General features: G+C 42.2%; 1 protein-coding gene across 1 annotated transcript; it reads left to right on the top strand.

The window, feature by feature from the left end:
- Positions 1-760: 760 nt before the first annotated feature.
- Positions 761-10,641, top strand: NHLRC3 (NHL repeat containing 3). The gene is made up of 7 exons (XM_040584065.1): positions 761-892; positions 2,027-2,179; positions 3,038-3,185; positions 3,689-3,889; positions 5,695-5,786; positions 7,357-7,469; positions 7,969-10,641. Exons 1-7 carry the CDS (start codon positions 806-808, stop codon positions 8,195-8,197), a joined length of 1,023 nt encoding a protein of 340 aa, XP_040439999.1. The 5' UTR covers positions 761-805; the 3' UTR covers positions 8,198-10,641.
- Positions 10,642-16,918: the final 6,277 nt, after the last annotated feature.

The raw sequence follows: 16,918 nt of genomic DNA on the forward strand, positions 1-16,918 counted from the left end.
GCAGCCTAGGATGCTCTCAGCCCCCGGGCGTTCAGCGCTGACGCCCTCAGAATGCCGGACCCCAGGCAAGAGACAAAGGCAGACGGGCGCCGCTCGCCGCCCGCTCTGCCCAGCGAAGAAGGCGGCGGGGCCGGGGCCGGGGCCCGGGCGGCGGCAGGCGGGCGGCGGCCCCCGCAGCCCCTCGGCGCAGCGACCCCGCAGCGCCGCTCCCCTCAGCACGCGGCGCCCAGGCCCGGCCGGCCCGCGGCCACCTGCGGGCCGCCCCCGCACCCCATCGCTCGCTGCGCCGCCGCCCCGGGATCCCGGCGGGCAGAGGCCGAGGACGCTTTACGAGCGGCCGCCGCGGAACAGCGCGGGTGCGGGCCGAGGCGGCCCAGAAAGCGAGGGCACAGCCTGCAGCCACCGACAGAGTACCGCGCTCCGCCGGCCCTCCCTCCTCGCGGTCGCGTTCCTACGGCATCACAGCGCGGCGCCGGAGGCCCCCTCCGTGCCGGTGGGCCGCAACGCCGCCTGCGCGGGGGCGGCGGAACTCGGGGAGGCCGCGCCCCTCTCCCAGCTCTCAAGCGTCGCACCGAAGCGGCGGGAGCTGCCACCGGGCGCCGCCACACCCCCTCTGGCCTGCCGGGCCGCTCGGTTCGGAGCCGGCACGGCGGCGGGCAGCCCGGCGCTGGCAGTAAGCGGGGCGGGAGGGCGAGGCCGCCCCTTTCCGGTGGCGGGGGGGGGAAGGGGGCGGCGCGTGTCGGTCACGTGGCTGCCATGGCAACGCGGCCCGCCCGCGCGGCGGCCCCTCCCCGTCCCGGCCCGCATGAGGCGGAAGCGGCCGCCGGGGCTGCTGTGGCCGGTGATGGCCGGCGTCCTGCTGGCGCTGCTGGCCCTGCTCTGGGGCTCGCAGGTGGGCGGTGGCCGCGGCCCGAGGGAGGGCGTGAGGCGGGGGGCGGGCGGGGTGCCGGCGGGGTGCCGGCAGGGCCGCGCTCGGGGGCGGCGGGGACGGGGCCGTGGTGCGGGCGCAGCGTCCGCCGGTGCTCGGGGGCCCGGAGGGGCGGGGGGTGCCGGCGGGTTCCCGGGGCCCGGCCCGGCCCGGCCCGGCGCCGTCCCGCCTCGGCTCCTTACGCCGTTCGCGGTGGAGGCTTGGCTGTGTGCCCTGCCTGCCCCTCCAGCCAGGTGCCTGCGCGGGGTGACGGTGTTTCGGGGGGTTCCGAGCCTTATGCTCCCCTTGAAAGAGGAGCGACTGAACCGCTGGGCGAATAGCTGTGCATCCCCTACTGTCGGGTTTTCTCCCTGCTTAAGGGCTCACGGTTTCCCTTCGTGCTTGTCTGGTCTTTCTTAAGACGTTCCTAGTTCTGTGGCATCAGCTTAGCCCTACATCTGGCAAGGCAATTAACAGAAATGTTACACGGCCTTGCTCCTTCAGGGTCAGCGCTTGTTGCTCCTTAGGTCTAGCCTGATCTTTCTGTTTCAGCGCTTAGCTTCCCTTCTGCTGCCGGAAAGAGAACCGAAAGGCCGAAGGTTGTTTTTTTTTCCATTCTCCTTTACAAAGGATACATTGCCCAGGGTTTTGCCATTCCTGGTAGCTTACACTTCCCCATTTCCAGGATTTCATTTTCTTTTTTGACCCATAATTTCCCTTTATACTGATACTTCTTTTTCTTATTGTTGTATCATCTTGAAGAGGTTATTGAGTCTGTTGCGTTTGGAACCTTCTCTACTGTTTTCCTCATTTTAGAGTGTGGCTTGTGTATAGTAATTGCAACTTCAATGTAGAAATTCCAGGGTGTGTTTTTTGCCTTCTAATTCCAGAGCTCCGCGATCTGAAGGACTTCATTAGCTAATTTCCAGTTTGTAGAAATTTTCCCGTTTGCAGCCCCAAACCCTAGCTTCAAGCCTATTCTGTTTATCTGTCATCTTAATTTTGATTGAATAAATCAATTTATGATGCTTCAGTACACAGTTACTTTCTATTGCTCATTTTTCTGATCCCAGCATAATGGAATTTAACGATTACTGGATGTATGTTTTGTATTTTCAGGTTTTAAAAGCATTTGATTACTTCCCTCCTTGGAAGGAACAGCAACAGATGTACAAGTTGGACATAGGCTGGCCTAAAATTCCAGAATACTTCACTGGCCAAACATTTTGTGTTGCTGTTGACTCTCTTCATGGTTTGGTCTATGTGGGACAGGTGAGCGAGAATACTATATTTCTCTCCTTGTTGCTCTAATGTATTTTTGCTTCTAAAGTGTCTGGTTTAGATTAAGATACATATGTGTGAGTCTGTATAGATATATGTGAATAATTATTATCAAAACTGATGAAAATGTAAGTATAGATGTCTCTGCTATATCCATTTTTTCAAGCGGTTTAGGCACCACACTTGTTTGTGCTCTTAAAAGCCTTGCATTTCTGTGTCATCCAACATAACTGAGTTACAGTACCTTCTTCTGTTAGCTGTAAGGTAAAACATGATTCTGGGGCAACTGAATCTTCCACTTTTTCAACCTTTGTCCCATAAAATCAAAACCACACAACTCTTTTGGTCCGTTACTGTAATTTGAGTTCAATTATTCACTTTGCCCAGTTCCATGCATTGGTATCTCCAGGTCACGAATAAGACATTCTCTTCATGGAAAGTGGTGGGATTTAATTATGAAGCACAGCATGAGTACTTGACTGCCATGCAGCTAACAAATACAGTTACAGTTTTTCATGCCTGTTTTATGCATGGCATATTTTTCAGCAAGAACATAAACACATGATTCAAAATGAAGACCGGGATAACTGCAGGAACTTGGCTGCTCTGAAAATTGGACTGTTACATGATTTAAGTTGGAACTCTAGAATGAGTGGAAGGTTTCGCCTGTTGAACTTAAACTCTTCTGTCTCTCCCCTTTTCTAACTGGAAAAAATGAGAACTAGCGACAATCTCAGGAGATTCTTAATGATTCATGAAATGTTGCAAAAACTTTACAAAGAGGAATTTTCAAAAATATAATTACTTGCTTAATATGTTTTCTTAATCGACCTTTTTTTGCCTTTTCAGAGGGGAGACAATGTGCCAAAGGTACTTGTATTCTCAGAGGAAGGCTATTTTCTTTACTCATGGAATAATACAGTTGAAATGCCTCACGGTATCTTTGTATTGAACACTGCAACAGATAGTTCAGTATGGATCACAGATGTTGGAACAGGTATGCATGGTGGTGATATAAGAAGTATTAGGTGGGAAAGAAAACACTGATACTGCAGGTATTGCTTTAAACAACTCATTTATTTAAGTCTTACAAACCTGTCTCAGAATTGTTTGAGTTTTTCTTACCATGAACAAACTTCTTCAGGTGCTGCAGAAAATACCCTGAAGGTTCATGAGGTGTGCTGTCTGTCTGCTTATAGCTTCTGAACTCAGTAAGCACTGCCCCCTTGCCCAGGAGAAATATCAGGAAAAAAAATAAATCTTCTGGCTAAACTTACTGTCTGTCCTAGATTTGGTGACCTTAACACAATGGATGAGTACTGTTGTAGCCTATGGTTTTACTAACCCATAGTCATGTCCTCACTATAGAATTTTGTCCATTTGATTTATTAATATCACTTATGAGTATCAGGGGATTTTCTTTTTTAATCTTTTCAATCAGTTGTAATACTTACATTTTGCTTTGTTAAGGTGTTTTTGCACTTTTTTCCCTTAATTCAGGGAAATACGGACACACCGTGAAACAATATAGCCCTTCGGGTAAACTTATGCAGATCTTGGGCACGCCAGGTAATGCTGGTTCAAGTTTGATTCCCCTACAATTTGATCAACCAGCAGAGATCTTTGTAGAGGAGAGCGGAGACCTGTACATTGTGGATGGAGACGGAGGAATGAATAACAGATTGCTCAAACTGTCCAACGGTATGTAAAAATGAATGGCAACAGCTGACCATTGAAAATTCAATGTTAAATAACACAGCTTGAGAGTACTTTTAAGTGAGGACTAGGTAGAGCTGTCATTTAACATTAGTTTGAAAGCTTTGTTGACTCAGATCCTGTTTTGTTGCTTGTCACTTCAGGAGAATTCTCCTAATTGTTTATGACAAGAGGCTGAGAGAATTAGTTCAGTCTTCAAGAGAGAAGGCTAGGGGGATTCTTATTGTCGTCTTCTGTAATGGGAGGGTATAGAGAAGACAAAACCACACATTTCTTGGAGGTGCACAGTCAAGAATGAAGAACACTGAGCAAAAGATGCAAGAGGGGTGAATTCCAGTTCCGTTTTTGGAGGGAAAGATTCACAGTGAGGGTGATCAGACAATGAGTAGCTTGCCCAGAGATGGTGTGGGAGTCTCCACTCCTAGAGATACTCAAAACTTGACAAGTTAAGAGCAACCTGATCTAACTTCAGAGCTGGATTTGTTGTCAAGTCTAGTTCGGCTTTGAGAAGCAAATTGGACCAGATGATGTCTGGAGATCTTTTGTACTTAAATTATTCCATGATTCTAATTAGCTTGCTCGTGTTCCTCGGTTAAATCGTCAGTGTTGGTCAGGGCAGTGAGTGAGGAGTCTGTGCATGCCTACAGTTGGGAAAAAGTGGAGGAGCTACCATTTCTTCTTTGTTGTATCTAAAATTAGTTACGTTTCAAAAGTTGAGTGTAGTTTAAATTTTTGAACTGTATCTCATTCTACGAGTTTGATTCTTCTACCTCCTTGCAGGGAGAAGTCATTCTTTTTTTACATAAGATTGGGCTTGCACTTCATGTGAAACTTGCAGAGAAGTTGAAAATATTAGTTTCTGGCTGTGAATTTGTGGTACCACATGTCTGTGTCACTTGGCCAAGCATGATTTTGCCATGAATTTATGAGAGCCTATAGCAAGCCTTGTATCTAGATTCAGATTAATTTCTTGAACCGTTGCTTTCTTGGAGAATGTCAGGTCATACCTGGAATGAAAGGGTAAGAAAACTAGCTGTTAAGGTGCAAACACAATGGTAGAATTCTGGTGCTAGCCTTCTGGTGTGGGTTATGACGGTATTGAAGCAGGTTCTCAGTCCTCATGTTTACTTCCACACACCGTTTTCCTTCATATGCAGAAAGAGTGCTGGCAGCTGCTTTGTGCAGTAGGGATGGGGATATTCCCAACAGTCTCATCTTCACTGAAAAGCAGAGACCAGATATAGCTTGTCATGTATGACTCAGAATCCACTGAAAGTCCACTGTGGACTTAGCTTTGCTAGGTTAATGGTTGGACTTGATGATCTTAAACCTCTTTTCCGACCTAAACGATTCTGTGAAATGGTCGGTTTCCTAATATCTAGTTTGCAAAATGGTAAATTGTTAAAACTTCTGGGTAACAAATGTATTAAAAAAAAAAAAGTTGGCTGATTATGATATTATTTTTACTAATTTTTTTTGTTTTGTTTTGTTTTGTTTTAAAGTGCTTAACAGAGCCTTGGACTATGGCTGTTTGTACTAGTGGCTACGTTTCTGTAGCCATAATCCTGAAACCACTTATAATAATCCAGTATTCACTGTAGTCGTTCCAGTATTTCTTGGGTTTATGTACCAGGAGTACTGTGTTTAAAAGATCTGAGTTTAGAAATTTCACCTTTAAAATTACTCAAAGTAACTGTGCAAGGGAATGTCTTAAAGCTGTTGTATTTGTTGTTTGCTTACTGTGATTTTTTTTTTTTTTACTTTTATTTTTCATGATGCTCACTGTGTAGATTACAAAGAGATATGGCTGACTGGAACAAATGGGACCGGCATTGGCCAGTTCAAGATTCCTCACAGTGTAACAGTGGATCCTTTTGGACGGGTAAAGAATAAAGGGATTTTTTTTTTTTATCTTTCAACAGACTTGTTTATGTGTATTTGAACAAAACAAATTGTATTTCTTTTTTAATTGAACAGCTGTGATCTGGGTGATTTTATGGGGGTTGCAGTTTGCAGTGATAGTGGTCATGAGCTGAGGTTTCATTCTGCACATCCTACTGAAGCAGCTGGCTCCAGTGTTGATGCAAGGGTTCTGACTGGTTACGTTGTCAGTGTCTGTGCAACAACAGACTGTTCCCCCTGCAGTTTCTAACAGGTTGCCATTGCAAGAGTACAGGAGAATTATCTTATGTAATAAATATCTACCCAAGCACTTAATGTTTCTTCAGAGGAATTTAATTTTGTATTTGGAAATTCCAAATAAGCTTAAGATGGTAGTAAAGGCTCTAGCTAGGTTGTAGACATCAGTCCTTTTCTACATTTTTTGTAGACATCAGTCCTTTTTCTACAGCTCAAGGCACTCAAGAGTCTACTTCTCCCAGGTGTTAATTGTAGTCTGGCTTTTCCTCTGCTGTCCGTGTAGAGGAATTCTATGGTCACTTCTTAGTCTGTTTCTGGGAAAATAAGATTGCTTGACTAAAACGTCTGAAATCACTGGTTTGAGCTAATTCTGCTAATGCTGTCTGAACCAGAAGGAGAAGCGTATATAAAAATCGCTTCTCTGCCAAAATAGGGAGGGTGGGAGGGACACGGTTCCTTTATTTTGAAGGGTAACCATGGGTGTATACATTCAAAGACAGCAGTTGCGATGGGCTATGATTTTATTGCCAACATAGTGTTGATCATCAGCCTAGGTTAAAAATAATTAATTCCTAAGGAGTCTTAAGAGAATGCTGTAGTAGTGTTTCATTTAAAAATAGTGGTGAAAGATTTCAAGTCAGCTTGTTTATTGCTCCCTTTTGGGTGATATCCCAAAAAAGTCATGAAGTTTACTTACCAGGCTGATGGGTTGTCAGCAGCTGAAACTTGAATGATTGTAGTACAAGAGATGCCTTCACTGGAACTGTCTAGTGGTATTGCTGGCTTGCGTTGTTTGTGAACCCAGTTAGCACAGGGGGGGATGTAGACAAGCTCCACAAAACTGATTAGGCAAAACATGCTGAGAAAAAGCTCTTAGCGTTTAAGTTGCTCCATGTTTATAGTAATGTTAGGCATATCGAGAGTGTTTGCAGATGCAGCCAGGTTTGGGTCATGAAATGAGACTACTGTTATAAAACAAATTGTTAGCGGGTGACAGACCAATATCTTTAGAATTGAATAGGTGGGAATGTGTCCTCATGGTGGGGGAAGAAAATCCTACTAAATATAGACACAAAAATGAAGCAGGGGCAATGATTTCTCTGTTAAAGTAGTATAAAATAATTTGTGTATGTTAACTCTGTTTTGTTTTATATCTGGAAGGCATATCTACTTACATAGTTTTGAATGGGGAGGTGCATTCTTCCAAGGTATACTTCTCTTTTACTACAGGATACTGATACTTTGCTTATGGAAGAAACTAATGCATTTGATTTGTTCTGTTTGTGAACAGCCATGATTTTTGTTCTTAACAGGTATGGGTTGCAGACAGAGACAACAAAAGAATCCAAGTCTTTGATAAAGTCACAGGGGAATGGCTCGGGTCTTGGAACAACTGTTTTTCAGAAGATGGACCCTATTCTGTCAGGTGATGTTGAACAGTTCTTCTAGAAGCATGCAATTGCATAAATAAGGTGTACTCTTACTGTTGAATTAAAATGTAGGTACTTAATGCCTGATGACAAGGAGTTGATGAATGTAACTAATAGGGTGCTGGGCCCTAATCATATGTAAAGATAATGCACAGGTGTATCTTGACAGGGAAATCCTGGCTTTATAAGGATCCCTGTGGATCCGAGTGTAGGATTGGGAACTTAAAGTTGTGTGTTGGTGACCTTACTGTTGCAGCTTTTAGAGGAAGAGAGATTGTCTTGAATGAGTTTTCCTTAGCTTAATCTGTCTCAAGGAAGCAACATATAGACCAAGGTTTATAGGTTAATTTTCAGTGCTTCACTGCATTTAGTCTGTTGTAGCCTTCAAAAACTTGAATATTAAGGAGGTTTTGTTTGTTTAAAAGTGCATGGTTGTGTTAAATTGAGATGTCCTATGGAGTTCGCAGTTCAAAAATGTATTTCTGTTTTTCACAGATTTACTGCCGATTACAAATACCTGATTGTAGCTCAGCTGAATATCAACCGGTTAGCAATCTTGGCAGCACCACCGGTTGGCTCTATTGGGAACTGTGTTATGGTCCACACGGTCCAGCTGGCAGATGAAACTAAACCTCACCTTGTGGATGTAGACATGAAGAGTGGAGCAGTCTATGTTGCAGAGATTGGAGCCCAGCAAGTACAAAAATACATACCCATAAGTTGATGGTTTCCCACCACTGCTGTGGCACAAGCTGTGTGACATATAACACCTATGACCACATTTCCTTGAGTTTTCTGTAGCTTGTGTTTCCTTAGACAAGCATGAAACATTGTGCTCGCAGTACTCTAGAGCTAAGAATCTAGTTGTCCTGCAGTCCTGGAAAAGCACTTGGTCTTGAACTGTTACTAACTTTAGTAATGCTATAGTGGCTTTTGCTTTTGTTGCTGGCAATTATAAAATGACTTTCCTATGCATCTTGATTTTATTATATAAAATTTTACAAACACAGCTGCTGTTCTTAAATGTATAGGGTCTTCTTGAGGGACCTCCAGTTAGCCTGTGTGTTAAACAAAGGTCAGAACTGCCTGAAAGAAGTGTATAAATGATTTCCTGGGAGGTGAGCACCGTATTTTAATGTTTCTTCACTTTTTTTTTTAAAATCATTGTGCTGATGCTGTCCAACACTGAATATAGGGATGCATTATGATGTTGAGTAAGGTGCTGCTGAATAGTGGTGTCAGTACTGACAACTGGCATCTGCCTTGGGTGGTTAATGACATAAGCATTGAAATCTTAGTTTTCAGCTCTAGCTAAAGTGGTAAAGTCTGTAATAAGCTTAAGTTAAATTGATATCGGGCACTTCAAACTAAATTAAATGTGTGTGCATAGCAGCCAAGTACTGATTCTTAACTAGATCAATTCTTAACCTGATTTGATTTATATCAGCATGAGTTTTCCATTCCATAATATTTCATAGTGGAACATATTGAAGTTCAACTCATTGCAATTTGCTAGGAAAGTCTTAATCAGCATTAGGGACTGGGAGAGACGTGATTTTCTTCACATTTCATTGAAGCTCTGTCAGTTAATAGCAGTGCATCTGTTTTGACTTGGGAATTTTTAACTGTTTTCTATCCAGAACTTAGACTTCATCAACTCTGTTAATGTCTAGAGTTTCTTATGCTGTATCTTAGCAGGTATCTCCAAGCTCTGTCCTACAAAATGCTGTCTTCCATTCCCAGTCCAAAATGATTCTGTTTTGTTTACATGTAGCTACAAGATTTTAAGTTAATTCACTCTATAGCTTAGAGGGAACTGGATATAGGAAAATGTGATGGAGAAAATGGCATGACAGAAATGAGATCGTGAATAACTGATTACCTCTGGAAAGCTGTGGACCCACTTTCCATATTTATCTGCTAGCTCTTCAAAACATTTTGGAGGATTTTTGCTGTTTCCACATGCTAATTCTGCTGTGTGGACTATTTTAATGCTAATTAAAATAACTAAAACCAACTAAGATGAGCAATTCTTTTCCTGCTTCCTTAGAAAGGGAATATGGGAAATAGAATTATTCTGATGGGAAATATCCATGTCAGTGACTGTTACCAAAAGCAAGTGCTTCTTGATTTGTCAGGTTTCAACCTACGATCACAAATTTGTGGGTCAGCAGGTGGAAAAATCTATCCAGAAAAGTCAGATTCATATTTGTTGTGGAAACTCAGCTGTGAACCCTGATGCCTGATTCCAGCATTATTTGAGATTAATGCACTAAATGTGAATGCTTTGTTGTTGGCTGCATCCACGATAACAAAAGCAGCTCTTACCTGGCTGCCCTCATGCAAGCCTTAGAATCAGAACTTCAGAGTTATACACTAGCAAACGTGATCTATCATTCACATGGTCTTGAATGGGAGCTAGTAAGCAATATTTATTACCTGAAAAAGTAGCAGTACTTCCTCTAGACCTGGAGGTATAAGTCCACATTGCTTTGCAGTGTGTTGTGTGGATTTTCTAACTAGCTCTCCACTACCTCAGGGATCTCTGTGTGCAATTTAGCTATTTCTCACCTACAGAAGGTGGATTCCTTTTTAAAAATACTACACTTTAATATAGTTAATGATGTTACAGTATCTGGGTGGTGTAAGGGGTCCGGGCATATCCATCCTTCCTCACCACATCCTATATTTATTTATTTTTTCCATTGTCACGTCCATTTGAAACAGAACCCAGAGCTCTCTGGGTGCATGCTTCTGTGTTCAGTAAAGGAGTAGTGCACTTTTGGATGTTGACAAATAAGTTATTTCTACAACTTTGTTTGCTGTGTGGATCTGCTCTCAACTCGGTTGCATGGGCTTTTGCAGCCCCTAGAAAGGGGGAGCGTTCATTCAGGTTTGTTTGGCTTTACTGAAATAGGTCATGGTGCCAAAATGTGCCTTGCCTCTAGACATTTGGGTATCTGTGATAAGAAGGGATGCTTATTATTAATTAATATGAAATGCTTAGACTCCTTTTTACCTCTGCGTCTATGACCAGACCGAAAACGATTGATTTGTGCACTAATTTGCTAATTCTCTGAAGGTTTTCTTATGTATCATCTTGAAACGGATTTCTGAAAAAATGCATAGTAAGATAATTTGATAAAATAAATCGAGAATTTCCCATTATGAAAGGCCTGGGTGCTTTATTTCTGTACTAATATCAGAACATTGCAATGGATTACTTTTCTAAATATGGGGTCCTCAGTACTTGGATAAGATATTTAATAACTTTTGATGCCAGCATTCAAATGTAATTTAAATTCCACGTTATCTTTATACGTTACTACTTCCGTGGTCCATCTCTTTTGTATCACATGTTTCGTGTCACACGTTTTCCTTTGAGTACTTAGTAAAATGGGATGGTGAGTTATGCAAGTGCCAAGTATAAAAAAAATAAATCTGTATACCCTTTTGATGCTAATAGGGAAATTAAAACCAAGAAAAAGACTTCTTAATACAGAATAAGGTTTTCTTTTCAGAAAAGATTTACTGAGAAATCTGTTTAGTTTTTAGAAGATCAAGAAGGAACTACTCCATGGGTTAGAAGTACTTGCACAAGAAGAAAATAAGATACTACGGTGTTAACTAGACAAGAAAGAAAGCCTAGGATGATGCTAGAATCTCCTAAAAGTCTAATTTCAGTTAACAAGTGCCAACTTTTACGTGTCAGAAGTTATCCCTGAAGTATCTTAAGTAAATAAAATAGGAATATTCCATGTTTTGGTATCTCCAACTGTGCATTATTTTTTTTCTGATTTATCCTTTTCTTTGGGTAAGTACCTAGATCGTTAACTGGACGACATTCCCAGGAGGTAAGACCAGGTCATGTAGTCTTCTGATTCTAAAATCTATTAATACAGTTCATCTTGATACTTTTGGGGGCTCTGTGTGTGGTGTGTTTGGGGGTGGGGCTGGTGGTGGGGTTTAGTGGTGTTGTAGCCAGAAGTTTATTAACAATATATGTCTGGCCAAAACGAAAGAAACCTGAATCAGATTTATGCCATGCAAGATCAGTTTAGTGAGCCTGAACTGTCTTTATAAAAGCTGAAGCGGAAGGTGCACAGGTATGTCTGTGGGTCTGCTCATACTGTAATTAACCTTTCTGAAGCAGTAGGTAGGTAGTTGTCTTAGTTGATGCTTTCTTAATTTGTAACCTGAGAAACCTTCACAAGTGGTGTTTGCAGTCACTGATGTTGCTTGTGTGAAACACAAGAGGGCATCAAACCCCTGCTGATGCTTGACATACTCAGTTTAACTATAATGTAACTATATACTAGCAAATGTAAAAAGCTGGTAATTTCTGAACATTTGGAGTAAATAAAAAAAGATAATGAACTGCTCCAGACTTCCTTCTCTTTTCAAAATAGATTGCTTTAAACATAAGCAGGTAATTGTGTTGTAGTCATTTTGGCTTGTTACTACTGGATTTATGTCCATCTCTTGTTTCCATTGTTTTTCCTAGAAAAAAAAGCACCAGTGATTCATTGTCCAGAGACAACTGGGTAGAGTGAATTGATTCTTCTAGTCCTTGTGGCATTGATTGCTATGGAATTACTCTTGATATGTTGCTTTGGAAACATAATAATTTATAATAATATAACGGTAGCAGCATAATTATACCAAGAGAGCAATACCAGTATATTTCCCTACAGAGGTGACCCTGAGTGAGAATTGAGCTAAGCTTACTGAATCTCATTCACCAATGTGGTTCTACCCCTCCTTTCTCAGCCTTTGTCTAAAAACCTTGCCCTAGTTTTGTATTATTATATTTTACTTTTTGGGGGATTGCATCTGCAAAAATTGTATTTCCCAGCAGTTGCCATAAAAAAAGTTTGAATGTGGACTTTTCTTCCGGTGAATGATTCAAAATATTTCAGTCTTTTAGTGTTCATAAAGCATCAAAGTCAAGTTGCTTCTATGAAATTTTAAAGTAGGAGTGTGAATTTTAATTTATGCACACAGGATTATTTGTTACTGCGTTAAAGGCAAAGCAACGCTGAGACAAATGAGATATTGAATAGACATTGTAAGTTCATATGTGTTAAGGCTGAGGAAATATAATTGTGTAACTGGATCTGCAATACAGAGGTGAAAAACTTCACCCAGTTACATCAGGAGTAAGAATTCTGTCAGAGCTATGGTGGGGTCTCCTACAAACAAATTAAGGTTTAAGAAATCTGAATAAACTGAATAATTAATATTAATATTAATATTAATAATAAATATATTTTAGTCCTTCCTAGTAGTCAACAAATGTTATAAAGGGAAGACTTTCTGTTTGTCTGGATTTATTTGTCTTCAACATCATGTTTTCTGTTTTCAGCTGGCTTAGAGACCTAATACAGAAATTATTTTTTTTCGTATCCCCTATGGAGTCATTTATAGATGATGACTGTGATGATTGAGTCATCTCTTGCTCTGCTCCTTGTCTAAACTGTATAAATTGGAAAACTTGCCTTGCAGTGAAAAACTCATAAGGCTTTAATTTCAAAATGTTTTCATAGTGCTTTTTATTAAAAACAAACAAATCTAGAAGAATGTTTACCATGTGACAGAAGTCTGGATATTAGAACTGCCAGCACTAAACCTATCTGTGTGCCATACTGGAGTAACGCTATCTCCCCATGACTTGATGTGGCTGAATTTATTTCTGCTACTAGGTCTTGGTACAGTACTGTCTCTTGACAGTTCTGTCGAAGGATTTGGGTGACTAGGTGGTCAAGGTGTTATAGGAACCCTTCTGGAAGAATAGACCAGAAGAGATGCTGAGAGGTTTTTTTATCTCTGCTTGTTGTTGAAGTCTTTAGCAAACTTTCCATGCTGGTAATGTTTTTTGACAGGATTGTAATTGGAAGATCTGGCTCAAACTGAAGTGTCAGTAAATGGGTTATTAAAACAAACTGGTAAGTTGCTAGCAGGTGTTCATTTCATTAAGGTCATTCAGTATTATCAGAAGATTTCTGAAATATGAACTTTTGCTTAGAACTACTTTAGTACCGGAAGAAAGAAAAAGTGGTAAATATGGTTTAAAGAGAAAAGGAAACAAACCAAACCCTCCACACACACCCCTATGTGTGAGGAGCCTGTAGAGATCCAACAGAACTGATGGCCATACCTTGCCAATTGACATAAACCCTAATGAAAGGGTAGATGTATTGAATGCACAACCATGAAATCTATTACAGGTCTTTGGAAGAATCTCTGAGCATAGATGTCAGTATGATTTGAATAATAAAGTTTGCTTAAATTTTCAAAAGGTTTTCAGCAACATCTCTTGCCAAGTGTCCGTAAAGAAATTATGTGGAATAAGAATGAAGCAATAATTAGGGAAGGCTAATTAAAAGTTTATAAATGAAGTATTTAAAAAACTAGTTCTGTGCTGCTAAGTATATTGATAAATGATCTGGAAATGGATTTGGGAAGTCAGGAACAGAATTTACTGACAACACCACACTATTCAGGCTTGAGAGTAGATGAAAGCTGTAAAGAGTTGCAGAAGGATATCATTAATTGAATGACTAGGCAATAAAATAGGAAAAAGAATGTAACATTGATAAATATAAAAAAAGGCATGATTAGTAAAAAGAAGTCTAATTTTATGTACACACTGTGATAGCTTTGATATATATTGCCATGTAGGAAATGATCTCTGGCTTGTAGAAGATGGTTCTATCAAAATACCAGCTTCCAAACTCAGCAGCAGTCAGGAAACAAAGAGGTCATGGGCGGCACTAGGAAAGTACCTGGTGATCGAACAATGCTTTGCAACGTAATTATGTGAATTCCTGATGCATGTTCGTTTTGAATACTGTAGGCAATTCTGGCTCTTCCCCCTTCTAATCTCAGGAAGGCTACAGTGGAATTAGAAATAATAAAGAGAGGGGGAAGAAGAGTCTTAGAAGTCCTTGAGTATCCAGCTACTATGTTTGGTATCATCAGCATTTCATCGTTTAAGGCATTTGCAGGAACATGCCTTTTTCCCCATAGCTGCTGCTCTGAACTAGTTTGGCTTCAAAACTCAGCAAGGATGTACAGTCTGCTGGCATGCAAAAGTGGGTGGAGAATAAAGATGGGCAGAGACATGTAGTGTCTATTATGTAGAAGTTAGCTTGAGAAGAAGATAAGAGTTTGCAAATGTCCTAAGATTTTAGTGTTGAAGGTACCTTTTGGATAGAACTTACTGTCATGAAGTCAGTTCATTGCTCTTGCTGAAAATTGAAAGTTTTGGCAAGGAGGCTGGAGTTGCCCTTACTTCAATCTGGTCAGTTTTGATGTTCTTCCCATAGGGCATGCCCTGGCTGCCTGTGGCACCTGTCCACTGTCCCAAAGATGAGAATCACTATATTCACTCCATCAGGTAACAAAATTGCAAAAAATATTATGTTATTCTGTAACACACCATCACCCATGGTCTGACACAAATGTGAGGTAGCAAAAGCGTAGGCTAATTTTTGTTCAAAGATCAGAGCGCTTGAAAAATCTTGGAATTAAAATGAAGGTGCTCTTTCAAACGTGTTAACAATTCCCAGCCAAGACAGAATGCTGATGGTTGTGCTGTTTCATTCTCATGTGCATGGGTGCAGCTGGCAGGAGAGGACTGTTAGCTCCCAGGTGGGGCCTCCTTCTATGTCCCAGCTGCAATGTTCATAGCAGCGGGTGACTGGTCTGCAAGCAAATACCTATATTTATCTCTACAGGGATGCTGTAAACGAGAAAGGAAGGAAGGTATCATCATTTTAGGGGCATGTGCTTCAGCATGTATAAATCTTACAGTGGAAATGTGTCTTTAAACAATTAAGCAGGAGACCTGGGGGGAGGAGGAAGGAGAGATTCTACCTAGTGTATTCCACACTAGCTCTGTAATAAGTCTTGCAGCATCTTACTTCATGCCCAGCCTAATTTCAGAGTTTTTAGGAATGAAAACTAGAAACTGTTGTAAGAGTGGGAGATTATACCATACTAAGGCTTGCCACAATGTGCCTCCAGGGTGTTCTCTTAACAGGGCTTTGTGATGGATGATGCTACCAGGCAAAAACAGGAGAAAGAAAGTTTGTATCGCCAGATAACAAGCTGAAAGCATTAAAAATATTTGGGATAACTCGTAAGGTGGCACCTTTAAAAGAATTTGAAATTGCTGGCCCGTGTTCTTAGAGGGATGCATGGTACCGCAGAAAGCTCCCGATATTCATTTTGCTCAACCTCCATGTAGATTTCCTTCTTTCTCATAGACAATTGAGTCAGGAGGAAATACAGATCACAGCCAATATTTATCAAATGCCTTTTATTAATTAAGCTGTTGCTATTTATAGAGTCAAGCTGTTGTTACTCGTAGCAGATAACTATTTCACAGAGCTTCCACCTCCCTGCTCCAAGCACTCAGGCACCCAGCCACCCTGCCAAAGCACCATTTGGGAGACCCACCCCAGCTCTCCCAGGAGCAGAGGATCACCCCGGTGTGCTAGTGACGAGGACCCCCCCCCCCCCCAGGGGGTACAGTGCAGTGCCTACATACCCTGCGATGTCTGTGCGCACACGGCAGCCATCGCCTCCTGGGATGCAGCCGAGTTGCCAGCCACTGCTCGGGGCAGGCACGGCCAGCCAGCCTTGTCCCCAGCCGACCCATGGGGATCTACCCCCAGAGCTCACCCAGCTGCACAGGGCTGCCACGCAGCCCCCAGCAGGTACTGATCGTCTCTCTGGCCTGCTGCTTTCTGGTCACTGTTTCATAGAATCCCAGAACCATCAGGGTTGGAAGGGACCTCTGGTCATCATCTAATCTCCATCTCCATGCAGTTTTAGCAATGCACAGTCTTCATCCCTCTATGCAGCTCCCCAGCAATGCATGGGAGAGGAGGATGGGTTGCAAGTCAGGAATTCCTGACAGCACTGGGATGGCTTATGTTAAAAAAGTCTTTTTTCTTAACGAAGTGTTGCAAAGAAAGATGCAGCTTATCTGAAAAGGCAGACTTGCTGGCAGTCTTGGAGAGGCCACATCTAAAGCAGGACTGGCCATCAGGCTGTCCTAGGAAGGCTGCCAGGTGCTGTGAAACGTGCACGGTTCTGCAGAGCAAGTCCTGTAAGGTCTGGTGCATGACGTCTGCTCCTTGTGCCCTTTCTGTTCTGCACCAAACTCGAGGGCCCTTTGGTCCCTTCAGTCAGATGCTCCTCTCTGAGCACCACCTTCCTTCTCCAACAGAGGAAGCAATCGCGCTACTGTTGTAAAACCCATAATGATCTGCAGACACAAGCTCGGCAACATTTGCAAGGGAAGAATAGTGTTTCTTGTTAGCACGGTTGTGGCAGTTTAAAATGGGAGACAAGCTTTTGACCATGCAATTGTGTAATTTTGTTTTAAACAGCTATCTCACTAGGTGTAATAAAGGTTATAATTTCCCCCAGCAAA

This window comes from Falco naumanni, chromosome 2 (assembly GCF_017639655.2).
Source record: "Falco naumanni isolate bFalNau1 chromosome 2, bFalNau1.pat, whole genome shotgun sequence".
In the NCBI taxonomy this organism is placed as follows: Eukaryota; Metazoa; Chordata; class Aves; order Falconiformes; family Falconidae; genus Falco; species Falco naumanni.

Coding starts and splice junctions, on each gene's coding strand:
- NHLRC3 (XM_040584065.1), top strand. CDS start 806: ATGAGGCGGAAGCGGCCGCCGGGGCTGCTGTGGCCGGTGATGGCCGGC. Junction 893..2,026: donor CCCTGCTCTGGGGCTCGCAG/GTGGGCGGTGGC, acceptor TTGTATTTTCAG/GTTTTAAAAGCATTTGATTA. Junction 7,470..7,968: donor GATGGACCCTATTCTGTCAG/GTGATGTTGAAC, acceptor TGTTTTTCACAG/ATTTACTGCCGATTACAAAT.